Genomic DNA, 20,108 nt, shown 5'->3' on the forward strand with positions numbered 1-20,108 from the left:
TGTTTCAGGTCCTGAACATTTGACTTTTTGGTCAGGCATTTGCCACCACTGCAAGTCTGAGAGGAAACATGCAGAGTGATGTCCACATGACTCACATGGTCCAGTCCTGCTCATCAGGGCTGTGGGCATTATTACTGTGACTTTGCCTCCAAGTCCCTGTGTGAATTTCCTATCCTAATGAGCAGAGCTGGATCACATGTGAGTCGCACGGGTGCCCTTTGCACCTCCAGCCTTAGGCCTGTTTGATCCTATGGGCACAGTGAATTTTGTAACTTACAGCTTCCACTCCCGCTTTTCTCAGTGATTGCAGAAAAGTTTAGACATACAGTCGTAAATTTTAGCAAGAAAATAGACTTTTTTAGCATAAGTTTTGTGAAATGCCCTGACTTCTGATTTAATCTTTCTTTCTAATTCATATATGCTTGTATACCTTTACTTTTCCATTTAATTTTCTGTAGGGTGTATGTATCTCCAAGTTGTTTCACATTTTTAAGAATAAGGCAGGGACCAAAAATAGAGTCCAAAGATAAAATCTCATTACTCTATGACTTCAAAACATAGTAGTGCAGATTATGGTCCTTCCACCTGCTCCCTAACACAAGTGCAAACACACATGTACATGCACACATGCCCATACACACACACATACAGGTGTTATGTGGGAGGGCACACTCCAGTTCCCACTGTCTGCAGAGTGAGGCACTCCTGTGACAAAGTCAAATACTAAAGTTTTGTTTCAGAACTCCTCATAAGAACTCGACTCATAGCAGCCTTCATTTCCTTGTTCCGCAGACTGTAGATGAGCGGATTCAACATGGGAGTCATCACAGTATAAAAGAGCACCACCACCTTGTCCTTTTCGGCTGAGGCTGTGGAGCTGGGCTGCATGTAGGTAATCAGGGCCATCCCATAAGACATGGAAACCACAGTGAGGTGGGAGGCACAGGTCCCAAAGGCTTTGCGGCGTCCCCCAGTGGAACGGATCCGCAGGATGGTGGCCACAATGTGAGCATAGGACAGGGACACCAGGCAGCAGGGCAGGAGCAGCACCACCGCACTGGAGGCCATTATGACCAGCTGGTTGAAGGTGACGTCCATGCAAGCCAACCTGACCAGTGCCAGTGTCTCACAGGACACGTGATTCAGCACGTTTTGCCCACAGGTAGGCAGGCGCATGGTGATCACTGTCTCTACTGCAGCATTAGCCAGGCCCACAAGCCAAGAGACCACTGCCAGTGCCGCACAGCACCTCCTGCCCATCACTGCCATGTAGCGCAGTGGGTCACAGACCGCCACGTAGCGGTCATAGGCCATTGCTGCCAGCAGCAGGAACTCGGTCCCCCCCACAGCCAGTGAGAAGAAGAGTTGGGTCGCACATCGGGTGAAGGAGATGGTTTTCTTCTCCTGGAGGAAGTGCATCAGCATCTGAGGGACCCAACTGGAGGTGCAGCAGATGTCCACCACCGCCAGGTTACAGAGGAAGAAGTACATGGGCTGGTGCAGTTGCGCATCTAGCCCAGTCAGGAGGACGATGAGCCCATTGCCCAGCAGGGTCAGCAGATAAGCAGCCCCAAACAGGACAAAGAGTCCAGCCTGGATCTGCCTGTTACTAGAGAGCCCCATTAGGACAAACTCACTCACCCAGGTCAGGTTGTCCCTTCTCATGGAGCAGATGGATCTGGCTGTTGGGAGAGGAGCAGAGTCAGGGAGGGACAAGTGATGGTCTCACTTTAGGAGTTTGGGATTAAGCCTTGGTTTAGGGCTGGGGCTGGAAGTGGGATTCTTCCCACAATTTCCATAACCTAGGTGCTCAAGGAGATTGTAGTGAAGATGTTGGATAATGCGACATTTGGGTGCTCACACTAGCCTGAAGAATTCTCACAGATACAGTCCCAGTTCTAGTCATCCTTTTATGTCTAACATCCAGCACAGTTACAGTTATAGAGGAGATAAGCTACTAATGCAGATGGAGAGATAGGGAAAGAAAATGGTGGAGAAAAGCAAGAAAAAATGAAACAAGGAGAGAAAACAAGAAAGTAAAAAAAAAAAACTAAGGAAGTAAGGTAGGGAAGTGGAAAAAGAGGTAGGACATGGGAGCAAAGAGAGGACAGGAAGGATTCTTCAGTGGGGGATGCAGTGGGTAGGGTGTTATAATCAGACTTGAACTGAAGAGGAGTGCCCAGATTTCTCGGTGTTGTTCCTAAAAGACTGAACTCAGTTTCTCTTCACTGCCTAGAAAGGAATCCTCTCAAGTAATTCTCATTGTGCCCGTCAGTCCTGATGACGCTTCAATCCTTTAAACCAATGTCTGCCAGGCTCTGCTCTGTCCCAGGTACTGGACTGGACATCAGAAACCTGCCTGTGAATCAGAAGACAGAGCATGAGCCCTGCTTCCTTGGTTCTTATAATTCAATCAGGGACACATTAATAATTATACAAAATTAATTAAGTATATTTGTGCTAAGTGCTATGGGGGAGAAGAATAATGTTACTAGTGGGCTAATTACATTTGCAGCTTAATTGAATTACCGCTGCAGTTTAACCTTCCTTCTCAGTAATGTGCAATTTATATAGTAAGTTGCAGGCATATATTCAGATATTTAAATAAATAATTAACAAAAATAGTGTAATGAGAACATTTGGAAACCAACGATACTCACATGTTCCTACTGAGTATCAAGTGAGTGTAATCCACCGAATCCTTTCAGAGGAAGTGAATTCTCCTTTCTCAGCTAAGATTGTACTGAATTATCTCCCTTCCAACATTTCTTCCAGCCCTCTATAAAAATAGAATTAAATGCCATCAGTTTTTCTTAATAGAAATGTAATCTCAAGGCATATTTTCTGCTCTTAAAAAATTAGTAAATTAAATCATTTATTGAAAATATTTATTGAGTATATAATGCACGATGCTTTCAACAAACTTCTAGAAAATACTGCCTTTCAACATTTGGAATTTGATTTCAGAAAATCAGCAGTGCCACAGAATCAAATAAAATATTTTAAAAATTGGATCTTGATAAACTTCATGAGAATCAAATGAGACAGCCAAACAAAGGACAAATGCAATAATACATCAGTGTTCAGAAAACCAGAGCGGAACCACAGAGTCAAATAAGATAGAATTGAAAAGCATCATCCAACTCAAATGTCTTCTGGCTGGGAATGGTGGCCGGGCTTTTATTGGTGGAGGGAGAGAGCAGAGAAGATGGATGGAACAGGCAACTCTCCCCTTCCACAGAGCCTTGGTCCTGCAGTGGCCAGGAGGGGTCACTGCAGAGACTGCTAAGAATAGAAACTGGCTTTAGGATCTCAGGGTTGGAGATGGGTTCTAGGGCCAGAGTTTGTAGCTGGTGGCTGGGGTTCTGAGCACTGTCCCAGGGAGCCTGAAGCCCCTCACAGAGCCTGGTCCTTGTATCAGCTGATGAAAATACTGAGCTCTGATCTTCTACAATCTGGAGGTTGCTATAGCATCCAGAATCCTCACCTTCTGAGTCACTGTCATGGATCCAGATTCCCTCTAGATTGGCCCTGTTATTATACAAGAGAACAAAAAATGTTAGAATTGAATCATGTAGTTCATATACTCCATACATTTCATTTTACAGATGAGGAAACCAAGGACTTTTTTTTCCCAATGAATTTTTGATGCTATATTTAAATGATGTTAAACTATTTTTATTAATAGATAGCCTTGTTTTCTGATTTTTGGGATAATTAGAGAATTCCATTCCATTTTGTTCAGTTAAGTGAACATTTACTGAACACTGAGTACTGCCTGGTCCAGTGGCAAGTACTGGGAAAACAGGGATCCATACAGCCTTGTCTCCCTCTTCAGGAACAGCCTGAAGGAGGATAGAGAGGGTGAGTCATCATGAACTTATCAGAGTTTTCAGAAAAAGCTAGTGTATCAAGTTTGGTATATGGAGACGTGGACTGTAAATAGCCAGGGAGATATGTAGAAATGATGAAGTAGAAGCAAAGAAACAGCCAGTGCAATTGCTTCTTGAGAAAGTACATGTGGTTGTAGAGTGTATGTAAGGTGTACATAATTTGGTAGTAAGAAGACCTCGGTTTCAACCTGTATCAATAAACCATCTAGGTGTCATTGTAAGTCACTGCCTCTTTAAGCCATAGTTTCTTCATCTGCAGAATGAGCAAGTTAAATAAAGAGCAAGATTTCTCCCAGCATTAAAGATTTGCAATAAATGAAAATACATGAGCTGTACTTTAGAAGAGTATAAAAGGGAAAAAGAAATTCTTCACTCTTTGTTCATCGCCACTATGCATAGCTAGTGAGACTACAGGCAGTTAGATACGACTGATTACTGGATTTGAGGACCAAAGCATTCATATCACACATAAATGTTTGGGGAAGTGCCAAAGATTGGGACTGAATCAACTTGAAAACAAGAGGCTAAAGAAATAGGGAAGGAACCATACAAACAAAAATGAGAGAACTGCTTGGATCAAGGCTGAAAGACATGTAGCCTCTGATACATCAGTTTCCTTCCAAAGACCAGCCCAGATCATTCCCAAACTGGGATGATCCCTACTACTAAGTTCTCCACCAGACCGGGGACCAAAGATGCCTTAGTTCCATAGGGATTATGCTTCTTAATGATTGAGAATATTTGCCATCTTCTTCTTCAAGAAAAGATGGAATATATGTCTATCTTTGTTTCCTACACCATGCCCAGCCCTCCTCCGTTCCTTCTTCTTATTTTCAACATAATGCAGATGCCTTAAGGCCAGAAAAAGAGCCTTATCCCTTTGACCTCCACTCTTTACTTCTTTGTCTGTAACTCTGAATATACTAAGCACTTCCGTTTTACTGTTGATTGGATGACTTACCAGGACCCAGGACTCCTTTGAATGCCTTGAAAACAATGAGTTGCATTGTCTAGGTCATGGGAAGAATCAAAGAGTCTCTAACTGTAACTAGTGAAAAAAACACACTAGAGGATCCCAGGGCAGTCCTGGCTGTTCTTGGGGATTTGGGCTCTATCCTCTCACCACCTCCTCTTCACCTTCCCTGGGGAGGACTCACCGAGGCTGAGTGTTCATTTCATACACAGAACGCATTTTGGAAGGAAAGTAGCACATCTCTCATGAGGCCCTTGAAGGAGTTGTCCATCTTCTTCCTGGGGATGAAGGTTTTACTTTGTCAGTCTTAGGTAATAACTTTTCAGAACCTAAGAATCCCCAGAGGGCAATTATTTGTTCTTGGTGTGTTCCTCTACTCATTCTTCACCCTCTCCCTCCTCAGCTACTTCTCTGCATCCACAGCTCCCCATTCCTCTAAGTTCCTTAGGGGATAAAGATTCTGAAAACTTTCTATCTCAACTTGAAATTGTCCTTTTAGTTCCCAAGCTCATGAGCCCTTCCCTGACTCTTTTGAGTCTTTCACTGTCTTTCAAGGCTGGGGCATTTTTGAGGACTTTTGACAGGAGTCAGGAGAAAGGAATATTTACTCCTCTGACCTGATGTAAAGGAATTAAGATTAATTGGGGAGGAGATGAAGAATTAAAATCTCAGAGCTGCACCTCCTTCCTAAGGAAGAAGATGAATGCATCTTCTCCCTCCTTCACACACATGTAGTTCAGTGACTAGGGTGTGGCGATTAAGCGTTGCACTGTAGAAACATCATATCCATAGCCTGGAGGCCTTTGAGAAGTCCTAAATGCACAGTCATTGGATTATTTCCATAGGCTCCTTCTTGGTCCCAAATCACACTTCTGTTGAGTTTTGTTTCCTTTGCATATTTTCATACTGCCAGAAGCTTTTCCAGCTTTTGCTAAGCTTGATCTCCCAGTTCTTGATCATCTTCCACAAAGTTTTAATCTCTTCACTGCAATTACTAGTAGGAACAGAGCCAGCAATGAGTCAGGATGGGATTTTATCCCCAATATTTGCCTACCTATTTCTATGATAAATAAACATGAGTCTTTTGTAAGATGAAAGAGATGTTGTTAGCAAGTAACCCTCGAGAATTCTTCTGTAATAATTGGCCAGTATCAGCAAGGTAGAGATTTATTTATCTTGAAGATTTGTGACTTTAATGACAGTGGACTGGGAATTGGCAGTTTCACTTCATGGTCTTCTTTTTGTGCAGGATGAGTAGAATCTCAGGTTCACTTCTGCTCCTTACAATATCCAGTTAAGCCCAGGACCCAAAGGACCTGAAGCTCTCCCAACTTCAAAGTTCATAAAAGCAAATATCATGGGACCTTGTACTGGGAGTTGGAGAGGTAAAGACTCTGACTGAGAAAAGGGCAGAAGTAAGAAGAAATCTAAGGGCACCATGAGGGAGAAAAGAAAGAGAGAGTGACACCTGAGGAGCAGCATTCCTGATGCACATCAAAGGAACAATTGGCGTGAAGTGACTAAGGGTCAAGGAAAAGAACCGTTGGGTACCATCTCCAGAGGAGATAATGTGTGATAATCTAATATAAATATTTCCTTGCTGGTAAAGCAAAAATGTATCTCTTCTGCTTTTTCAAACACAGATGATATGTAACTGGATGAAAAATTAGGTTAGAAAACTGTGGGTTCAGTATGGCCTTGAATGCCAAAAAATAATATACATACAGTTGGATGTATATAATGATAGAAACGTAGAAAAAGAACTGGAAAGATCAAAAAATGTCAATGGGTTATCCCTGGTAATAAGTTTGTGGTACCATTATTATCTTCATTTTGCTCATCCATGTTTTAAAAAATGTCTACAATAATCATGTATTATTTTTGAATAACAATCCATTGTGAATCCATATGGATCTAAAAGAAATTTAGAATATTGTTGTTGATATAGAACTATCACATTGAGATAGGGATGCCTGGAAGTCAACTCACTGGCTTAACATCCAGCACTGCTGAGTGACCTTTGGGCAACAGGTGTGAGTGTCGAGTGCTGGAGAGAAGGTATAATCAAAATTCTGCCTCAGCAAAGAAATATAACTACAGGTTTTGAATCATTTATACCATGAAAGTGAAATCTGTAAATATCCTATAGTGGCAAACACTCTGGACTGGAAACAGGAAAATTGGTATCTGCTCTGGTTGTGGTATAAGCAGCTCTATGACCTAGGGCATGTCATTTAATCTCCTTGGGTCTCAGTTTTCTCATTTGTGAAACAGAGGTTCCATTACACCTCTAAAGATCCTGCAGCTCTGGAAGTCACATTTTCCAGTGTGGACATTACAGATTCTCCCTTCATCCTAGACACTGAGGTCTGAGATGGAGTCAGACCATCATAGGTTCCAAACTGTAGCCTTAAGGAGATAGGAGTAATTCTCTCCTTTGAGCCTCATCTACACCAGGAGTTTCATTGACATGACCAATACATTATGCACTATGTGGATCGCCAGCCCTTGCAGAAAATTCGCTTCCTGCAGTGTCTGTGCAGCCCCAGGCCTGCTGCTTGCCTGGGTCCTTCCCTTCACTCCTTTGGAATTGCAGCCCCTCCCAACACCCACTTCCCCACCCCAACATCTCCACCCTAATATCTCCTTCCACAAGACTGTCCTGTTACTATGAATAGTTTAGTTCACTCCCAAGGGACTACCATGACTGGTTCTCAATTGTGCACCTTCCCCTTTCACTTCTTTCCACTCATATTTTTTAAGCATAATTAACTTTTCTCCACCATTGCTCAATGAAATGTCAAGGGGCACCTTCTAGGAAGCAGATTACCTGGGCTGATGACCTTTATACTTGACAATAGCTTCAATAGACTTGGATGCAACTCATAACTAATAAGCTTTGTCATGAAAGGATTGAGTACTACTCTGCTTCCTACCTCTACACAGTAGGAAAATTATATTGGTATTTCTGTGCCTCAGTTTTCTCTCTGTGCCTAACTAACTATGCTACTTGGGGGAAACCATTTAAGTGGTGCTGGTGGGTATGAGAAAGAAAGACTTGGCAACTAATAGTTACTGAGCACCAAATGCTTTATAAAAATCATCTTGAAAGTTTATGTGATTTCCTTATTATGGATTAACATCGGATGGATATCATACAAGCCCACTTCTGGAAAAGAAGTCTTTCCTTAACAGATTACTAGCACACACATGGAGTCCAGAACAATCTTTACTTCAAGATCAACTTGCCAATGTGATAGGGGAACAACTTTAAATACACTCTTCATGGATATTCAATGAAAATGTGGCTTCTTTCATTTCTATACTGATCTTATATTCCTGAATGTGCATACTGAAAGAAAATATGGAAAGTGGAAAAGACAAAAAATATAATATGCCAGTTAAAAAGATCTTAGTCTCTTATAGTATAGTCTCTTTTGGCTTAAAATAGTCTTTCCAGGTAACATTTAATTAATTCAAAGTTCACCCTTTGATCAGAACGGTTTATTTCTTTCTCTCCTTTAACAGATAGCTTCTGGATATAAGAGAAACACTGATACTGTGGGATAATGTGGAACTTGGGATAAGGGTGTAGAATCACTCTTGTTCCATGCTAGTCCTGGTGCTGGTCTCTGCAGTTGAGCAGTCACTCTCATCCTTGCATATACACATGGCTGGTTCTGTTGAGATGTGGTCCATCTGGATCTAGCCCATGGCATGCACTGTTGAAGTCTGTGACTGATTTGTTGTCTTGACTTTGTCAGGGGTGAGTGGTGATCTTTTTGTTGAAATGGTCCCACTTAAGGATTTTTCAGTGTAATCTCTCCAAACACACATACACACGTGCACGCGCACACACACACACACATCACCTCCAATTACTGATTGTGATTCCTCTTGCACCCCTGGCTTAGGAAGTCTACTTTGTAGCCCTTTTTCCCCACCAAGCTTACCGTGCCCAGGCATGTTCTCTGGTAGAACTTTCAGCTGCCTTCTGCACCTTCCATATGAGGCTTGCAGGAGCTTGAGGCACTCATCCCATGTTCTAGGAGCCAGAAATGTGTCTCAGATTGATTTCTCTGGTACACCCCTCCACTGCTGCTGCTCTGTTGTCCCTCAACTTTCTTGGAATTTCTGGGCCACCCTGAGCAATGGTCTTTTGCCAAGTGTACAAATGGGCATCAGAAAAGCATTTCTACTTTTGGCCCTCTCCTCATCCTATCTCTTGTCCATCCTCAGGGACTCAGTTTCTCAGAGGTGTGGTCAGCGCACATGTATTTGCCTGTCTGTTGCTCTTACTTTTCTCTTCCTCTATTTCTCCTCGTACCTATGCCATAAGGGTTTACCTCCTGTAGGGAATGCACAGACTTCTCCTGTATTATATCCTGTGCTCCTAGTTTATCAAAATCTCAGCGTACACATCCAAAGCCTATGGATTTTGGTTTAGGTGTCTCAGGACAACTAGAAATTTTGAAGTAATAAAGACAAAATTATATTGATCTTATATTCCCAAAGTATTGTCTGTTATACTCACTATTCTCCATGCAGTGTCCATGTTGCTTGGGGAATCAGGCATCTCTTCTCTCCTCCCCTCCCCTCATCACATCTGCCCCCAGTGAACAGGTTGGGTCTTCATTTTCAACTCAATGAATTTGCATTAAGGTGATTCTTCTAGCTCCTCTCCCCATTGGCTCTTTTACTCCCTGGGCTCCGTATGCAGCCCAACCCTAATCTAGCCTTTGGCTTCTTCCTCTTGGCCTTTGTCTTGAATTACCTGTCATTTCAGTTCCATTCCATTACTCCATGGATGGAAGTGACTGGAGCTGTGGATCTATGTGGACAGAGGAGGAAATGAAGGAATGCAGCCACACAGGTCTGACCACAGGATGAAGCAGCTACATAGCAATAAGATACTGATCACTAAGTATAAAGTATGTGAAATATTTTGCTAAAAGAGACTGTTTGATACTTTTGAGAGGCCCTTCTGAGCTAGAGGCCTATCTGGTATGGGCTTGGCCCTAACATGGGGGGGTGCACATGTGCCATGTCCTAGGGAACTAAGAGAAGATAAACGTTATTCTGTCAAATTCAGAACAACTCTGTATGAGGTCGGCAGAGACTTGCCCGGAGCAAGACAATGAGAGAAGAATCAGCTGAGATGAGAATTGAGATATGTCTGATGTCAAACCTTATGTTCTTTCACTAGACCATGCTGCCTCCACTATTCTTTCCTTTCTGAAGTGAAGTGGTTGCAAATGGAAGAATGTGGAGGTCTCTATGCTCTGACTTTCTGAAATTCTCTACATAGAAGTAAGCAGGAGGGAGATACACTATCTTTCTGCTTTATGATCTTTTCCCTACACCCCAGTTAAGAAAAGCGTGTCTCTTGAAACCCAAAAGGAGCAGAGAAAAGATTTCTTGCTTGGTGTTTCCTGCTACTCTTAGATAGAGTTGGCTTTCTGGCCTTAGATAAGGAAGCTGACTTGCTTTTTTCTCTAGAGTTTTCTTACTCACTGTAGTAGCCTAATGAATACCCCCTACATATTTCCACATCTTAATCTGTGAATTTTACCTTAAATGGCAAAAGGGACCTTGCAGATGTGATGAGGTGATTAAGTTAAGGATTTTGAGAGGGGGAGATTATCCTGCACGATCCATGTGGGCCCAATGTAGTCACAAGGGTCCCTATAAGAGGGAGGCAGGAAGCTGAGAGTCAGAAAAAGGAGATGTGATGACAGAAGCAAGAGTTTGGAGTGATGTGAGGAAGGACTCACAAGCTAAAGAATGTAGGTGGCCACTGAAGGCTAAAAAAATGCATGGCAAAGGGTTCTCCTCTGAAGATTCCAGAAGGAAAGAGGCCTTCCAACACCTTGACTGAGCCCAGCAAAATTGATTTTGGACTTGTGACCTCCAGAACTGTTAGAGAATAAACACATTGTTTTCGGCTACTAAATCTGTGGTAACTTGTTACAGCAGCAATAGGACATGGATACAGATTCTAATCTCTTCCCTTATTCTCCACCCCCAGGTTCCCCTGGGATTAATTCACAATTAATGACGCTCCTGCTTTGTTCTCCATATCTCCCTTTGTCTTGCATCCAACCTCCTTCTCTCTCTCCATCTCTGTCCCTCAGCCCATGGATTTATTTTTGGAATTGCCTGATCATCAGGTTTCCCAGTGGATAATGCAAATTAAACTTTGTATTCTGTGATGAGGACGGCTCTTGCCAGCTTAGTCTAGAGAGGCCTCCATGTGGTGACCGTGGCGTGTCGTGCTGAGCCTCTTGATACCCTTGGCCTCAATCTGGGCTGGGTCAGGGCATAATTCACAACTTCCAATGACTTTTTAACTGTCCAATTTGCAGGGGCATTCACACGATGATAGTTACTTAAGTATCTGTCACTGAATACCAGGAGGTCTTCACCCCCAACTTCTCCCTCCTGTTTCTCCAAAGGCTCTGAAACTTGTGTAAAAGGATAATAAAATGGAGTCTGTCTCAGTTCTGTCTTTGTGTGAGAACAAGCAGACAAATGCCTCATATCCACATCTTCCAACGTGAAGTACTTTCTCGCTTTTGACGAGTTTATAAGACGGTTTCAAAAATTGATTGTTGGCTCTTGTCTCATCCTCCCAGCCCAGTATGAAAGGGCTGAAACTGAAGAGGAGGCAGAAGATACTGGAAAGCAGAAGTTTTGGGAGAGAGAAGGTATTCCTTGATTTTTGTCCTTCTTCACCTGCGTGCATGAGAGATGGGAGGATTTCCCCTCCACCTGAAGCCGTTCATTGTTTTCTACCAGTCAATATGTACCCCTTGAAATTCAGGGATCCTAAAGACTGGTGAGAGGAGCTGTGGCTAGAGAGTTTTGAGAAGGCAGAGTAGGAAGAAGGAATATGGCTGCATAGGCAGTAAAAGGAGTCTCTCCTTACGGTACAGCAGAGATGCTCAAGGGTTTCTTGCAGTCCAGAGGTGGGCTCCATGGAAGTGAGCTGGCCAGGTGTCATTTTGACTCTCTCCCAAGAGACTACTTGGAGGGGAAATGTGACCCTAACAGAAGGAGTGTACTTTCAGTACCCAGAAGTTGAGGGAGGACTTATATGTGGTCAGTAGAGGGGAAGGAGTGGGTCAAGGAGGAGTTGGGGGCTGGTAGAAGTTTTGCCCACATCAAGGGAGCTGCAATGGGCTGAACCAGAGAAACTCCAGGGAAACCATGAAGGTGCTTCTGCGCTCAGTCATCCAGCCTTGGGAATCTGTTGCCAAAGGGCACCATTACCAGTCACTTAGGATGTTTCTACCTCTTACCTGTGTCTTTCCTCTCCTCTAACCAAGGAAAGCCCAGAAGCAGTCTAGTAGAGGCCAGGCAGGGAAAGGAGGTGAGGAAGAGGAAGGAGAGAGAAGAATGAAGAAGCCATTTCTCCTAATTCAAGTTTCTAGGCTTGGGCTTGAGGAGAATCTTCAACTTAGAATGAGTTTCAAAGTTTTTATTTTACATTGAACTGGCTATATTTTTTTCTGAAATGAGAATGTTTAGAGCACTGAAAGTGACTGGAAATCTTTATATTTTCCATAAGAACCAGGACGTTATGCTACATGGTATGGATTTAGTTCAAGGGTATGGGAAGGACTATCCCCACAGCGCAGGTATGAGTTTGGAGGCCAAAAGGAATAGAGTTCTTTTCTGCTTATACCCTGAGAATTCAACATGTTCAATAAACCAATTCCTCTTAGTTTCTGGAACACAACAGATCTGAGCTGTGGTGGTGAGGAGCCTGGGAATCTCATCCTGGCTGTGACATTTTCCCCAGACTTTCAAACCTTTCTCAGTCTCACATGCAATCTGTGTAGCCAAGGAGGTTTTCTCTACTCAGTGACCATGGCCCAGCTGGAGGTACGAAAGCCACTAGTGGTTAAGGGTCTAGGTTCCAAATTCTGATTGGCTGCATGTGAATCTTGGCTCCCCACCCTGTGCATTTATGACATTGGGCAAGTGAAAGTCTCCGTTGCCTTAGTTTCTTCACAAGTAAAATGGGGGAAAATGACAATATCTGCCTCACGGGATTCTGTGACGAGACGATGAAAGGAGATAATCCATGTAAAGAACTCAGCATAACATCTAGTCTATTGTAAATCCTCAAGGAATGGTAGTTATTTTTTGTTTGAAATACTTTCAACACTTTTGAGGAAAATTGCTAGTCAACCAATACTACGAATAGAAACTAATTTTTTCCCCTCACACATTTATTTCTCGTCTGTTAAGCTATGTCAACTCAAAATTTTCTTCTCTTTCTCTTTTGTAAAATGCAAACTGTTTCACTAGTTTTCTGCATCAAATCCAAAGAGTTTTATGCTGCTCTTGGAATTTTGTGAGAGATGTTTTGGAAGTACCTTTTTAGGAGCTTCACCGGTTGGAGTTACTCCTCAAGCTTTGCATTCAATGTAGAATGCTCCAGAGACCCAGCATGTGGAGCTGTAGAGGGCAGCTGGGGGTGATCCCAAAGGAGATACAGAAGGAAAGGATAGATTCCAGCCTAGGGAGTCTTCTTCTGGCCAAGTGGGTGGGCATGGGGACACTGAAGCCAAAAGGGAGATCAGAAAGGAAAGTGAGTATAGGGGCTGGGAGTGGTTATCCAAGAGCAAATCTGGGTCCTGGAGCTATTCACAGAGGCAACAAGAACGTTTCTCATTTTGCTTCTTTTCCTGTTAATAGTCTGCTTAATGTCAACGTCCTGAAGAAAGGGTGAGAGGGAGAGGGGGCTGCCCTGAGAAACTCCCTCACAGACTTCCTCTCTCCATCTGTCTCCAAGTCCAGTGAAAAAAACCAAATAAATTCCCATGCTCTCTTAAGAAAGACTACTTTCCAGTTCTGATCTTGATAGATGGGAGTTCCATTTCTCCTTATCCTGAAAAAAGGAAGAAACTTCACATTTGTATCTTGCTTACTTCCTTTCTAGGAATTTCACAGATACTATCTAATTTGAGGAAGGAGAAAATGGCGGCTGAGTCAGGCCACACAAGGTTTTCCCAATGTCAAGTACTTCCTCAGTCTGATTCCAGGACTTATCAGATTGCCTCTTTTGTTTTAGGAATTCTAGTGGGAGAAGTACTCTAATCATTAGTACTATCACCCCCATCAAACATATGTTTAAGGGGCTGGCCTGGTGGCCGAGTGGTTAAGTTCGCACTCTCCACTGCAGGCGGCCCAGTGTTTTGTTGGTTCAAATCCTGGGCATGGACATGGCACTGCTCATCAAACCACTCTGAGGCAGCGTCCCACATGCCACAACTAGAAGGACCCACAACGAAGAATATACAACTATGTACTGGGGGGGCTTTGGGGAGAAAAAGGAAAAAATAAAATCTTAGAAAAAAATGTATACTTAAATCATACTTTACCCGTTTGAGTCACATTCAGATAGTGGAATGATTTTGAAGATTTCAGCTTACGAGACAGGAGTTTTTTAGAGAAAAAGAAGATACCTATTTCAAACTTCCTTGAAAAACAATTTCAGGATGCTGAGGTTATCAAACATTTACTCTAAAGTTCTAAGAAAAACAACACAAGCTTTTATTAAAACTTTCTAAGGTTAGCATAATATTTATAAAAATAAAATTTACAATATCAGCTTATATTTTTTAAGAACTATACGTGCCTTTTATGGCTAAGACTGCTATATTAAAAATAAGTACTATTTATGCATATTTTACAGAGCAATAGAGTATCTCACTACTTGAAATTATTTTAAAACTTTATCCTACTTTTATTTTATGATGCATTCTTGGCCACATAGAGGGTTAATTTAATAACAAATCTGAGTTGGAAAAGCAGGCCTCTAATTATAATACGGTTCTTATAGGAAAATATGAGTTATATCATGATGTACTCTTTGATAATGTAGATTTGGTAGGTATACTATGGGTAAAATGTTTTGTTTTAATTTGGGGTATAGTTTTTTCTGCTGAAGCTTAAAGTTCAACTACTCATGGAGCAAAGCAGTTTATCAATGATAAAAGACTTTCAGGTTTAGTAGTGATGTTGGACAGAGCTGAAATAGGCCCATATTTTGCAAACATAATCACATCATCACTGAACCTCCTTCTCTTGCCTTGCTGCCAGGATGGAATTGCATCCTCCACATGAACCATAAATCCCAATTCACTGAGAGGTAGTAGATTTCACTGTGGAGTTTGATGGGTTGAGGGAGGGAGGCTGCCTCACACAGTGCACAGCAAGCCTTCCTAAAAATTACCCTAAATGTCTTTGAATGTGTGTGAAATCCTTTTCCCCATTCCAGCCACCTCTTTCCCCATAACCTAGGCTTCCTCAATCAGGTGCCCATGTATGATTTGTTTCAGGAAAGAACAATGCGAAGAAGTAGGCACCTCATGCAGAGAAGAAGGTGGTGAAGCATCCAGGTTCTTAGGACAGAGGGTCTAGTATCTGATTCCCAGCATGATATATGGTCTACTCCTGGCAGCAGAACTGTGGGGTCCCGCTGAGTAGTGTGGGCAGGTTCCTGGCTTCATTGCCTCCATGCCCGACTCTACAGCTCCTCTGGAGATTCTACAGGTCTTTTACTAGCCCTTACAAAACGTTTTTCTGTTTCATTTACTAGAGTGTGCTTCTAGTATCATTATTTTTTAAAGCAACCAAAACTACTGATCTGTCCTATTGATCTCAACCTTAACCCCGAAGCCAGTTCTCAGTCTTTTTTCCAGGCATTTCACTCCACTAGCTTTCCCATCTCAGGACTCCCTTACTTAATAAGAAAGATAGACAGACAGCAGTCCAGCAACACAAAAACCACAACGCCCTTGGGGCCTTCGACTCCTCCAGGCACACCAATAGAAGAAAGAACAAAGATAATACAGACGTATCCAAGACCTACCCAAGCAGAGACGAAAAAGGTAGAATGGAACCTTCTTTCTTTTTTTCCTACTATTCCAAACAACAAGCCCCCACCTCCTTGCCCACACCCTAGGGCATATGCACTCTCTTTCTTCCAAAGTATGTCATTTCAAGCTATAGGGCTTGAGGTGTAAGGCTGAAGGTTCTCTTTTCCTGGAACACTTCAAGACTTCAGCATCTAATCCCGCCCACCAGAAATGATCTCCTATCAATCATGCCTTAATGATAATAGATAACAGTGCCAGACACTGATATAAGCACATTTCCTGTATTAACTTTAATTATTACATCAGGTGATATGACACAGGTACTAATATCAACTCCAGATTATCTAGTGAAGATTGAGACACTGAGAGAGATTAGAGTAACTTGTCCAAGGTGACGGCTAGAAATCTGAGGGGCCAGGATTCAGACCCAGGTAGCCTGGCTCAATGCCCCAGTGGTAATCTTCACACTGCCACCTTTCCCCAAGAGCCCAGCCTTGTCTCTACAGGTGCCATGTGCCGGGAATGTTCAACTGAAGGACTTAACTTTCCCCCTTGTGGATGTATATATAATTATAATGACACAGAATGGATTAAGTTCACCTTTTTGATGTTTCCCACAAGGGCAGTGATTTCTTTAGGGAGCAGCTAAGATCTGAAAACAACCTGGACCTCCGTGCAGAGGCCCTAAGACCAGCAAACCGGGAGCAGCCAGAGGAGGGAGCAGACAGTTCAGGCCAAGAGGACAGTGGAGAAGATAAGTGCGTCACCAGAGGGATTAAGGGATATAGTTAGGAGGCCTCCCCCTCACATTATAAGATGAAGAAGTTACATTTGCCCATTGTCCAGGAGGATCACAAAAAACTCAATTCTCCACCACGTGGGACTGGAATTTCAGAAGCTCTAGGAAAATATTTAAGTCATTAATAGAAAGGCTGAACTGTTACCTACATGTAAAATTTGAAGAAATGTCATCTCCAAAAGGACCACACAAATATTACTCTTGTAAGTGGGCCTTAGCTTAGTAGCCGGCAACTGTTTCCTATGCAGAGAAGTTTCACTGAAGATTTAATAAGCACCTTTCCTGCTTGCTTCATTTTTCTTTATCCAGTCAGGATGACTGAGTTCTAGTTCCATCCCTTCTAACTGCTTGTTCTCTTACCTACCTAGCCAGGGAAGTATTCATTGGCTGGGAACTGCTAATATTTCAAAATCTAGCCATCTCCTCCTAGTTGGAACTTGCCACTTCAGGGAAAAGGACCTGTGCAATCAGAGTAATTGGAACTTTCCTATCTTAAAGATATGTCCATGCTCCATTTCAATGCATGGGAGATAGTAGTGACAAGTGATGTATGAGCTGCCTGCGGAGTGAGGACTTGGGATCTGGAACGCCAGCAGAAGGATTACATTTGAGCAGGAGGAGGGCAGCCTCTTCCACTGTGAAGGGCTGGAGTTGCTGATACACAGGGCGGAAGTTGTCAACCTTGGCTGCACCTCAGAATCACCTAAGAGGAGCTTTTACAATTTCCCATGCCCCACCCTCACCAAGACCACTTAAGTCAGACTCTCTAGAGGCTGGGCCCAGACATCAGTATTCTTAAAGGTCTTCAGGTGATTCCGGTCAAGTCAGGGACCCTCTGAAATAGATGCATTGCTGGACAGAGGATCATTTCTAGCTGAGTTTGGATCTGATGAAATTCCCTGGCACTGACAGAAAGAGTTGTGAAATTTTCTTTAGCAGTTCTCAGCACTCAGAAATTTGTATCTGAGAGGTTAAACACTCTGTCTTAGGTATCATTTTTAGAGTCTGGGTTTGCATTAATCACATTTTTTTGTTTTCTATACTTTGATGTATTTTCTGTACTATGTGATGTTTTGACATCTTGGGGTCTTGCTGGTTGAAGAGAGGCTGTCCCTCAAAGACTAGCTAATTCCTAGAGACAGCAAACCAACTTCCTTTTGAGCACACCTTTTCCTATGCAGACCAACCAATCCAATGTCCATATCCCAGCCACCTCCTCTAGCTAACTCTGAAGCACCAGGCCAACATTTTCCCTGCCCTATTGACCCTGGGCCACATCAACTAGACAGGATAGGGTAAAGATCCCTCCTATAGCCCAGAGCCCCCAAAAGTATTCAAACTACCCAAGCCTAAGCTTGCTCAAGTTCTGCTACTCTGCCTGGCCCATTCCTTCTCAGAAATCACAATAAAGACTGAGGGCCATGCTCTCTCCTCTCTCTGTCTGCCTCCTGAGTGACCCAGGGCTTCCCAATGGGCCCTACATGGTGTGGTGTGCCCCCTTCTCTTGCGAACTGGAACTAACAAACTCTTCTTTCAAAGGCAGTTGTCTCTGTGTCTGTCACCTTACCATACCTGATGAAAGCAAACCCCAGGTACAAATCTTGAAACAGTGTTAAAGATTTCAGCACTTAAAATGAAAGCCAATGTTACTTCCCACTCTGGAGGTGATTAAACATGATTCGAGTTTGTTCTCCACATGTTTTCAGTACTGGCTGGATCTGGCATTCATTGCATGATCTCTGGCTGGACAGCATTTCTGGAATAGGGCTGTGTTGTTGGGCTGCCAGGCCTTCACAAAGGCATTCCTGAGGTTCACACAGGTGACTGCGGTGCTCAGCTGGATTAGACATCTCTAAAGTCGTCTTTGGTTCCAGCATCATAGTATTCTGGAAATAATAGCATCATTTGGTGCGGTTGATCACTTCATCCTTGAAACTCTCTTTCCTTGGTGTCCATGACACCAGGCTCCCCTAGATTCTCTTCTATATTTTTGATCTCTCATTTAACAAATTCCCTCTGTGCATTCCTCTTCCTCTGCCTAGCCTTTATTTTTATTTTGAAAGCATTTACCGAATAAATAACGGATACATGTATGTAAGAAAAGTATTAAATGAAAAATAAAGGTGTGTCACACCTTTGCCCTCTAGTTCCTTAGATTATTTGGTTACAAATCTGTTGTGTTTGTGTGTGTGTGTAACACATATATATATGATATGCAAGCACAAACAACATGCACATATACTCCTTATATTCTGTGTTTTTATATATAAAGGCTATCATATTGTAACATCGATTTTTTCACTCTTTCTTTCAACAATCTGCAGAGCAGCTACTACATATCAGACACTGTTTAGGAGCAGCGAAACCATGGTGAGTAAAGTAGACAATTTGCATAGAGTTTATATTCTGTTTGGAGTAATAGCCAATTAAAAAGAAAGCCAGATAATTTCCAGTAATGAGAGATGATTAGAAATTAAAGAATGATAATGTGAGAGAGGGCAGAGAAGTGACGTACGTAGGGTGACCAGTGAGGAGTCCTTATCTGAGTTGAGACAGCATCTGAATGACAATGAGCCAGCCTGTGAAGATCTGTGGGAAGAACAGATTGATATTGATTCTAATATTAATGTTTTATAACTTTTTAATTTTGAAATAGTTATAGATTCACAGGAAATTGTAAAAATAACCCGGAGTCCTATGTCCCCTTCAGGCAGCTTCCCCCAATGGTGGCATCTTATTTGGCTATAGGACAATATCAAAACTGGGAAAGTGACATCTGCACATTACTGTTAACAAGTCTACAGACTTTATTCAGTTTGTGCTAATCTTTTAACACGCATTCGTGTGTGTGTGTTTTGATGCAGCTTCATCCCATGCATAGACTCGTGTAAGTGCAGTCAAGACACAGAGCTGTTCCATCATCACAAAAGAACTCCTTTGTGCCATCCCTTTGCGTCTGTAGTGACTCCCAAATTCCCCACCGTGTTTTGTTTTTTTGGGGTTTGCTTTTTTATTTTTGTAACAGCAGTGTTTGCTATGTAGAATTTTTGCTGACTTTGTCAAAATAAAAATGTTAGTTACTGCTTGGATTTCGTCTCATGGTTAGAGGGTCTTCTTCACTTTGATATCATTAAAAAAAAACTCCCTTTTGTTTTCTTCCAGTATTTTTATGCTTTCATGTCTACACTGAAATATTTGAAATATGAAGTTTCTCCTGATGTGAGGTGTGATGTATGGGTAAATATTGTTTTCTAGCTGACTTGTTTGTTGCCTTAAGACTATTTATTGAATAATTGTTTGTCTTCAATGATTTAAAATGCTACTCTTTCTCCTTACTGACTTCCTGTATATATTGGTTTATATCTAGTTTTTCTATTCTGTTTCCCTACCTTGGTGTCAGCATGTGACGCTACAATTGCATTTTCACTATTTTAGGTTTGTGATGTTTGAATTACCAGTAAAAGAGCCTTCTTGATTAATCTGCTTTTTCAGAACTTTCTTGGCTATTATTTTTAGAATAATCTTATCTGGTCCCAAGGAAAATCTCTCCC

At 42.3% G+C, this 20,108-nt stretch overlaps 1 protein-coding gene across 1 annotated transcript; it reads right to left on the reverse strand.

Annotated features, from left to right (window-relative positions):
* Positions 1 to 723: 723 nt before the first annotated feature.
* On the reverse strand, positions 724 to 1,795 carry LOC103566229 (olfactory receptor 2F1-like). Its single transcript, XM_008542559.2, has one exon. It carries the CDS (start codon positions 1,663 to 1,665, stop codon positions 724 to 726), a length of 942 nt encoding a protein of 313 aa, XP_008540781.2. The 5' UTR covers positions 1,666 to 1,795.
* Positions 1,796 to 20,108: the final 18,313 nt, after the last annotated feature.

This window comes from Equus przewalskii, chromosome 4 (assembly GCF_037783145.1).
Source record: "Equus przewalskii isolate Varuska chromosome 4, EquPr2, whole genome shotgun sequence".
NCBI lineage: Eukaryota > Metazoa > Chordata > Mammalia > Perissodactyla > Equidae > Equus > Equus przewalskii.

Bases quoted from the DNA above. Each gene is read 5' to 3' on its own strand.
- LOC103566229 (XM_008542559.2), bottom strand. From the start codon at position 1,665: ATGAGAAGGGACAACCTGACCTGGGTGAGTGAGTTTGTCCTAATGGGG.